At 45.4% G+C, this 10,127-nt stretch overlaps 1 protein-coding gene across 1 annotated transcript; it reads right to left on the reverse strand.

Annotated features, from left to right (window-relative positions):
• Positions 1–5,699: 5,699 nt before the first annotated feature.
• Positions 5,700–9,338, reverse strand: GPR135 (G protein-coupled receptor 135). Its single transcript, XM_034433507.3, has one exon. The coding sequence runs from the start codon at positions 9,336–9,338 to the stop codon at positions 8,028–8,030; it is 1,311 nt and encodes a 436-aa protein (XP_034289398.2). The 3' UTR covers positions 5,700–8,027.
• Positions 9,339–10,127: the final 789 nt, after the last annotated feature.

Below are 10,127 nucleotides of genomic sequence, written 5' to 3' on the forward strand. Positions count from 1 at the left end.
GGTAGGACATTGTAGCAGATAATTTTATGTACTACGGTTAGGTCGGACCAAAGGTGGCGAAGTTCTAAGTTGTCTAAGCCCAAAATTTTAAGCCTGGTGGCATAAGGTATTCTGTTGCGAGCAAAGGAGTGGAGGACTCTTCTCGTGAAATATCTCTGGACTCTCTCAATTGTATTAATGTCCGATATGCAGTGCAGGTTCCACTATCAAGTCAAGGAAAGCTGCAGATGTTATTGGATCCTCTACAAATACAAATACAATATAGATAACAGTATGTTCACCCAAGATTTCTAATGCTAGCTTGACTGGGTAGATGTGCAGTGCAAACAATATATCCCTTTTTCATGTGCAGTGTGCCTGAAGCCAGTGACTCTACCCTGCTCCCCTGATTAAGGGCAAAGGGGGCCAGGAGAAGAACTGTCAGAGTGATGCCTGGTACATCTCATCCCGAGAGTGAAGAAAAGGCTGATATGGCCTTGGACGCCCTCAGACCTGGGAACGGATCTTCTTTCTGGCTGGCTTACAGAACAGCTGCCAACTCTCTGTTTGTAAATTTAACCTAAAGAGGCCCTGCTTAATGTACCCCTAGGGCTTTTCAAGTGAGGTTTTTCTTTCAGCCCATGCTGAGGAGAAAAGTGTATATAGACAACGAGCTGATTTCCTCCATAACTTCCTTTATTTTCTCAGGAGAATCCTCTGGGCTGGCTGAAGTAAGACTTGGAAGATTGTGTGCCCCAATGGAGAGAGGAGAGAGGAAAATTAATTAATTGAAACAAGGTTATACAGGCTTGGTTTTATACCATTTCTATAAAAAAAGCAGCACTGCCATCTACTGGAGAATGCAACAATCTCTCAGCCCTGTTGATCTTTTGGAAAAGATGGGTAGTACTTGATTTACGACAATAATTGAGCCCAAAATTTATGTTGCAAAGTGAGAAATTTGTTAAGTGAGTTTTGCCCCATTTAATGACTTTTCTTGCCACATTTGTTAAGTGAATCACTGCAGTTGTTAAATTAGTAACATGGCTGATAAGTGAATCTGGCTTCTCCATTGACTTTGCTTGTTAGATGACTCCTGGGACACTGCAACAGTCATAAATATGAACCACTTGTCAAGCATTTGAATATAAATCATGTGACTACAGAGATGCTGCTATGGTCATAAGTGTGAAACTGGCCATAAGTCACTTTTTTCCAGCGCCGTTGTAACTTCGGTCACTAAACAAACTGTTGCAAGTTGAGAACTACCTGTAGTTCATTTGGGTCTTTTAATAATCAATGGTATTTATAGTAATAGAACCTTGGTAGTACAGTGGTCTAAAGCACCCTGTTATTAAGACCAGCTGCCTGCAATTACTGCAGGTTCGAATCTCGCCAGGCTCAAGGTTGACTCAGCTTTCCATCCTTTCTAAGGTAGGTAAATTGAGGACCCAGTTGTGGGGGCAATAAGCTGACTTTGTATAAATATACAAAAGGATGAAGGCTATTGCTTAGCACATTGTAAGCCACCCTGAGTCTCCAGAGAAGGGCGGCATATAAATCAAATAAAAAAAAAATAACAACACTCATCAATAGGGTTGATGCAAATGTCCTTGCCCTCCTGGTGTTTACAACCCAGCATTCGATGAAGTAACAGAAGATTGATTGTATGGCAATGAAATGTTGTTTCGCTAATCCTATTGCTGCAGTAGGCAGCAATTCAACATACATGTCCCCCTGGAAATAGATGCTCTAGTCTAGCATTCACTGGAACATTTTCCCAGAAGACCAATGAAGACTTGGCTCTTCACCCAGGCCTTTGGAAAGGAAAGGAGAAACCCCTTCCTTTATATCAGGGGTCTCCAACCTTGGCAACTTTAAGATTTGTGGACTTCAACTTCCAGAGTTCCTCAGCCAGCTTTTCTGGCTGAGGAGTTCTGGGAGTTGAAGGTCCACAAGTCTTAAAGTTGCCAAGGTTGGAGACCCCTGCTTTACATCATCTGGCCTTGATTTTTGTTGTCAGTTGCCCAGAGTCATTGAGAGTTGGACTGCTAAATTATTATCTCTTCACAACAATATGAAGTCATGCTCCCAGGTTTTTTAGCTGGTGATTGGCCTTTCTACCCATCAAGTTCTTTCCAAAAACCTAGGATAGCATAATGCATCGACTATTATAGTTTGTCACAGTCAGCCAAATATTCAGAGTGGATTTGGCATTTTTATACATCTATTGAGTCCTTCCCAAGGTCCTGGGAGAGACTGATGTGGATGTTTGATAGTATTATCACATGTTCAATGCAGGGGTGAGTTCTACTTACCTTTACTACTGCTTTGCAACGGGATCGCACAGGCGTGCTCGCTTCACTCATGCACGCGCCTTGCTTCTGCACGTGGGCAGAAGCTTCTGCGCATGCGCAGATCACTTCTGATAGTATCAGGGTCAGTGGGCGGAGCCTCCCGCCAGTTTTACTACCAGTTCTATAGAACTGGTCTGAACCAGGGGCAACCCACCACTGGTTCAATGTAATGAATCTCTAAAGTATATGAAGGATGATTAAAATTCTGCTTCCAATAGGATGCTGTCCCTCACACATCCTCGAGCCAAACATTTGTTCTGACTGCCCCTGGAATAATGGAATGGAATAATGGAAGGACCAGGGCTCTCTTCTCTTTCCTTTCCAATTCTTTCCATTCAAGGAACTTATGCCAACTCTAAAGACACATTTGTATAAAAGATAAGCACTTGGGCAAAAAATGATCTTGCTTATGGTCTCAATCACCATGCAACATGTATCCCAAGCAATTGCTCCAACCATTTTATGCCTCAAATTCCTTCAGATATGTTGGATTCCGGAAGTTAAAGTCTAGCCCATCTGAAGAATCCTGTGGATTAATCTTGTGTGGAAAATGTACTTCCTATTCTTGCTGTAGCAAGGGAAAAGGAAAACCTTCATTTGTGAATGTAAAAGGTTGTAGCAGAAAAATGAGAAGGATAGCAAGAGATTCAATCAGTTTGTTGAGCAAGATCAACTCATCACAGCTTCTTTCTCTCATACTTCATCATCAGAATAATCGTGGTTTGAACCGTACCAAAAGAAATAACAAATTCTGTCTAAAAGTGGCATTCTAGACTGGTTTTGGGTGATCGGCAGTCAATGATTCTTTTCTCCAAGGAGAGCTGATTAAGCAGGTTAAGCTGCCTCATCCTTTTGTACTCTTGATTCCCACAATACACTTTTGGCCATGATTCCAGAAAACAAGAATGATGCATGGCCATGCTCTGCTTTGGTATCAAGTGGTAAATTTGAACTCTTATGATTTCTCCCACTTCTATTGGGGGAAGAAAGATTTTGAGAATCACCAGTGTAAGCAATATTGAGTTAGCTAGTTTAGTGCCCTGATCTGGATATGCAATCTATGCTCCAAGGACTGAAAAAGACAGAACACCTTGGATTATTAGGGATCAGAAGCAGAATGCCTATACTTCTATTTTTGCCTTAGAAAAGAGCTCTGGCCAAACCAATATGAATTACATTGTCAGCTGCCACTATATGCTCGGTTGTGCTCAGTGGTGGATTTCAAACGTTTTTACTACTGGTTCTGTGGGTGTGGCTTGGTGAACGTGGCTTGGTGGGCGTGGCAGGGGAAGGATACTGTAAAACCTCCATTCCCACCCCACTCCAGGATAAGGTTTCTGCAAAATCCCCATTTCCTCCCGATCAGCTGGGAGGCAGAGAATAGATGGGGGCAGGGCCAGTCAGAATTTTTACTACTGGTTCTCCGAACTACTCAAAATTTCCACTACCGGTTCTGCAGAACTGGTCAGAACCTGCTGAAACCCATCTCTGGTTGTGCTTAACTGCTATATGGTGAGAGATTGCCATGAACTATGGGGAGGGGGGCATGTAAGGGGGAAGGCTTGGGGGAAAACAAAAGTAAGTGCTGTATCTCCTCCAGACTGTTTCAAGGTTACCCAACATACCAGCTGCATACCAAACTGTGCTTGGACTGACAGTTACAAAAAACACCTTGCCTGAACCTGACTGGTTGTATGTGGGAGGAGCTAAGTAGCTAAGGGAGGGAAAAGTTGAATTTAGGGATTTTGGTGTGTGATTTTCAGTTCTGGCTTTGCATTACTAATCTATGCTATACTTATATCTGTTATCTAATACATGCTTGATGAAATAAATAAATAAAAAATAAAATAAATATGCTTGACTTCTAATAAAACTATACCTTTCTAAACAAATGGGGCTAAGAATCATTCTGTTTAGGACTTTAAGCTGTGGCAGGTTTGACGTACTTTGTGATTTGAAGACACTTCTTTTTGGAATGGATTAATCTTTTTCAGGCTCAATGCACCCTTATCCCCTGTATTTCTGGAAAAGACTTCTTTATGATGTTACATATTTGACTACATAAATGTCAGGGTTTTTTTTTTTTTTTACTAAATTACAGCTTTGCAACAGTACTTTAACAGTACTTTGATTTTCTAAGGGTTTTCTCTTAATGAAGATGTCAGGTCTGATTTTTCAGAATGAAAGTTATTGTCAGCCCTTTTCTTTTTCTTTGGATCTTCAGGGCTGCCACACTTAGTGCTGTGGGAAAGTGGGAGGGGGGGGTTGCATGGAGTTGGTAGAGTTAGATAATGTAATACTCACAAAACCTGTAGATGCATATTTCAGCTTATTTGCAATAAAATCTTCCCACATCATCCAGACGTTATATTTAAAACTGCAACATCAAATTGTAAATTGCCATTGTGTGCATATGCCATCAAACTGAATACAAAATGTAGGAAAAATGCATTTTTCTATATTTTTTATTCAACTTGATGAAGGATGATTTACTTTTGAAATTTCTTTGTTAAAGAATAAGCCAGCACTGCGATTACTGGCATAAGAGGACTTTGGTGTAGTGAAGGTATATGTGAATATCCTCTTTCATTTTACAATTATCCATCAAGGGTTTGTAGCCTCCCTTACTTCTAATGTAACCCAAAAGAACTCCTCCCAGTCTTTCAGATCAAGAACTTCAGGCAACCATGGAAACTGCAGAACATAGCAGAAAAATGTGTAACATGAAAATTAAACTGTTTTTCTTAAATGAAATTCAAATACATTTTGAAGAAAAATTCAAAACAGAACTTTCAAGCAATAAGATAGAGGAAAAATTCAGTGTCACTTTAGTTTAAACTCCTTGTTTCAGTGGTTTTCTTTTTCCAAACCATCTAGTAAAACCAATTTCCAGACAAACTACCCAACAAAAGACGAGGCTCTTAACTCAGTGGAAAAAGCAGAGTTGCAGAGTTGTACGCACAATTGATCAAGTAAATGTCTATGGAGATTCTCAGTCATCCAGGTCATGGTTGTCCAAAAGGTGGGGGGGTTCCCCCCCCTCTTGAAAAAAAGCACCTTTGATCAAGTACAACCCTTTTGCAGATGTATTTGTATGTTTGGTCCTGCAGCCACTCAAATCCTGCTTCCAATGTAGCAGAGATACAATCTTTTCCATGCATTTGGCAAGCCACCTTTTTAAACAGCTGTCCAATTTATCTCAATGGAAGAAGCAGATTGGTGAGCCATTTGCTGAACCGAGGACCCCTCTGCAAAAAAAAAAAGCAAGCCAAACCAACACTATTCCCCAACTGTTTCAAAATATGTATGCATTTGGCACGCCGTGCAAGATCCTTTTGCTCAATAACGAGGCAGGCATCAGAGTTTTTTCAAATCAGTGTTTATTTTATGGCATTTACTGTAATTCATAAAAAGTAGGCAACTATAGGTAGTCCTTGACTTACAACCATAATTTAGCCCAAAATTACTGTAGCAATACTGCCCAAAGTACTTAAGCAAAAGAGTTGTTAAGTGAGTTTCGACTTTTACGGTTTTTCTTGCCACATTTGTTAAGTGAAGCACTGCAGTTGTTAAGTTAGTAACAAGGTTGCGAAGTGAATCTGGCTTCCCCATTGACTTTGCTTGTCAGAAGGTTGCAAAAAGTGATCTCATGACACACACACACACACCCCGGGATACTGCAATCGTCATAAATATGAACCAATTGCTAAGCATCCAAATTTTGAACTTGTAACCATGGAGATGCTGGCACCGTTTTAAGTGTGCAAAGCGGTCATAAGTCACTTTTTTCAGTGCAGTGGTAACTTCAAACGGTCACTAAACCAATGGTTGTAAGTCACAGACTTCCTGTATATATAGGCTGTAGCTTGCTCAGATCAGCCTATTCAAGCTTCATCAAGTACAGTGCAAATGAACCAAAGTAAAAGATGAAGAGGGCTTAGAACAGGGGTGTCAAACTCAAGGCCCGGGGGCCAGATCCAGCCCATGGGGTGCTTAGATCTGGCCCTCAGTGCCACCCTGGAAATAGCGAAGGACCACCCCATGGTGCCTCTGCCAGAGAAAACAGAGCTTGGAGGGCCGCATGCAGCCCTCCCAAGCTCCATTTTCACTGATAGAGGGTTTCAGGAGGCTGTCGCAGCCAAAAACGGAGCTTGCAAGGGCCACGTGCATCTCTCCCGAGCTCCGTTTTTGCTAGCAGAGGGTTGCAGGAGGCCATCACAGTCGAAAACGGAGCTCGGGAGCCTGTTTTCACTGGAAAAGCACTCAGGCCACCACAGGCACCCCCAACATGAGTGATGTCAAGCTGGGCATGCCCACCCTGGCCCCCCGAGGTCAAACACAACCCTGATGCGGTCCTCAATGAAATTGAGTTTGACACCCCTGGTTTAGAAGGATAATACTCACAATCATATCCATCCATTCAATGAAACTCGAAAGTTCTCAATATAATGAATACTGTGTTGTATAAAACTAAGGCTAAAAAATGCTTCTGTGGAAAAATCCATGGTACACTCCAGACAAACATTACAGTGCAGCAAATCCAAAAATGTCGCAAATAGGAATGTGCTTTTGTCGCAAATAGGAATTTGGGTTTTTAAAAATCATAGCATTACAGGCCTGGATGAACTCTTAGAGGTTAGTCCAACATTCATTCATCCATTCATTCATTCATCCATTCATTCATCTGACTTAGATGACACCAGACTACAACTGACTCTGATTTGATATCAGCCAGTACAACGGTTCAAGGAAAATACTCTGAACATGGCATCGTCCACATAAGCAATTTTCAGGCCCCATTGATTTCAATGAGAATTAATTACACATATGGCTTTTGAAGAAACAGGCATACAATTGTGCTTCAAATGTCGCCTATTGAAATCACTGGAAGCTTAATCAGTGGGTTCAAATTTTTGCTGGATACTCTTATATTTGTTTTCAACTATACAAAATATTTTTGAAGGTACATTAGCAATAAACTGTCAAAAAAGCACACTATAAATTGGTAAAATTTAGAAGCACGTTTTTTCTGTGATATTTCATTACTGAGAAAATGCTACTTCATCATCAACAGACCAGCTTACTCACTGGTGTTTGTGACAGCAGACTTATTGATGAGTAATATTTTCTTTCACATATTGAGTCTAGTACTGTGATCTTATAATGCTCATCTTTCCCAAGTGAGTCACCTCTTTTTTGTTATTCTGCGCATGAGACATCTCTAGTTTCTCTAGAATGGCCGTTCTTGATTTATCCTTTAGCTCAGTGCTAGTTGGCCAGTCCCCCAGATTATGTTTGCCCGGTATATTAACCCAGGATTTTCACAATCCAGTTTTCTAGTTCACACAACACACTAAATTAACAAGTGCCTGGCCAGTATGCAAGTCAGTATGTCTTATGGATACAGCCATATAGCACTGTTAAATCATCACCTAGTAAATGTTAAAATCCAGCCCATTTTACTTCATGCTTTGCCAATAGCTTTTAACTCTTGCTCTCAAGGAAACCATACATAGCAAAAATCAAATTGCCATAAGCCATTAGAATATTCAGAAGACCAGGAGTTAATTTGATCCCTTTGCTTCACATGCCCATTTTCCAAGATCTATTATTCTCCCCATCAGGTAACATACATTTGATTAACATAGGTTTTGCCACCAAACTAATTCCAATTCATGTAGCCATTTTGATTTAGAGGCAAGTATCAACATTGCCTGATTTGTGTGGCAAGCCCACTTCAGATGCTGAACCGGGTTGCGCATCACGGCAGAAAAGCACAGCTGGGTTCTTAAAAGCCCACATAGCCACTTCTCTACCAGTCCCTGGACTGGAGCAGGTCAGGTTATTCCTTACAGTGCCCCCACTGCCATGCCCATAGCTGGCATAGCGTTCTGCCCGGTTCTTGCTCTCCAGCCGATGACCCTGAGCAGCTGCCAAATAGGCAGCCATAGGTTTTTGAGCCCGATAGCCTCCTTCCCGATTGCGTCCAAGAAGAAGAGAAATGTTAGGATTGCGGGTGGCATAGATGAGGGGGTTAATGGCACCATTGGCCCAGGCCATCCAGCTTGCCACAGTGTCTATAGCTGGGGAAAAGGAGAAGCGTCCCGTTGCAGCAGCCAAGCCTAATATACAATAAGGGCCCCAGCAGCAGATGATGGAGATGATCATAATCAGAACGGTGGTGGCTGTGCGCATCTCACCATAGAAACGCAGGAGGTGCCCATAAGTGGTGAGGGGTCGCACCCTGCTCTCGGTCAGCCGCACTGCCCGGCAGATGTTATAGTGGCAGAAGCACATGAGGGCGAAGGGCAGCAGGTAGCAGAGGACAATCAAGGTTGCACTATAAGGGGGACCCAAATGGGAAGAGCCCCAAGGCAACACATACATGCAATGGTAGGAGGCAGGGGCGCCTGGCCCGACAGGCTGCTCCTCCTCTTCCTCCTCCTCCTGGGCCAGCAGGTACCAAGGCCCTGAGAAGCCCAGGGCGGCCAACCACACAGCAACCAGGAGCTGCGTGGCTCTCCGGCGGCCCATTTTATGCAGCGGCTGGCGGACAATGGCACAGTAGCGGTCAAAGGAGAGCAGGGCCATGGTCAGGGTGGCAGCGATGCCCAGGCCGGCGTGGAGGGTGGCGCTGACCAAGCAGAGGCGGCGCCCAAAGAGCCAGGCCCCGTTTGGGCGCCCATTGAGAAGGCTGGCGAAGGCCAAGGGCAGGCACAGAAGGGTGTCCAGCAGTTCGGCGAGCGACAGCGACAGCACGAAGGCGTTGGTGACTGTCCGGAGCTGCCGGTGCCGGGCGATGATGACCACCACGGCGCCGTTGCCCAGCGTAGAAAGCGCGAAGATGGCGAGCAGCAACAGGCCCTGCGAGACCAGCGCCGCCGCCGTCCAGCCCCACCGCGCCTCCTCCGCAAGGTCCGAGGGCGCCGTCCCCGGCTCGCTCCCCCCGCTTCCATTGCCGGGCGCGGCAGAAACGTTGCTCAGCGAGGCCACCTCCTCCATGGGCAGCTGGCGCAGGAAGGCGCATTCCCAGCCCGAGCAAGGCGAGCCCCTTCCCGAAAGGACCAAGGGCGATGGTGGGAAGCAGCGGCCACCTCAGGCGCCCGGGATGAGCGGCGTGTTGGGTTTCGGCGCGGCTTCCGCGGCTAGGTGGCTCCGGCCTCGTTGAGCCCTGGAAGGCTGGCCTCCCGTCGCGTTTTGGGGACGGAGAAGCCGGCTGTCCGGGGAAGGGGCGGCTCCGAGAACGGCGGCGCAGCTGCTGGGAAAAGCGCCCCGCTTCCTCACGGACCTCGCTTCGGCCCTGCGCACGTGTCGCGGCAACCTGGAAGGCAAGCGGAACTATACGGGGATGCTTTGGATCGCTGCCTGCTTTTCCTTCAGCCGGGGATGCGCGCTTCTTGCCGGGCAGGCTGCTTTTGCGGGGAGGCGAAGGAGGGTGAGGATGGAACCGGCGGGCGGCAGCGTTAGGGATGCTTAGCTTTCGCTGGTTCCTTTGCCGAGCTGCTCAGCCAGCCCGGACTCGGCGGCCGCGATACGGAAACTAGCCGTGTGGAGCGCTGAATTTGCTAGCTACTCTTCGGTTCAGGGCCGCTGACGTGTCTGCAGACGGTTGCCCGGGGAAACCATGTTATTCCCATCCGACGGCTGCTCCGGGGAGAAAGCACCGCCGCAGTTCCCCCCCCCCCACCCGCACCCCCACTTTGCACCTTTCCCACTTCATCCTGAGGTCTGAGCGACCTGGCAGGGCTGCAAGTGGCCCCTTCAAATGTTTTACCATCCACCAGTCAAACA

The sequence above is a fragment of the Pantherophis guttatus genome, chromosome 1 (assembly GCF_059756535.1).
Source record: "Pantherophis guttatus breed Tessera chromosome 1, ASM5975653v1, whole genome shotgun sequence".
Lineage (NCBI taxonomy): Eukaryota > Metazoa > Chordata > Lepidosauria > Squamata > Colubridae > Pantherophis > Pantherophis guttatus.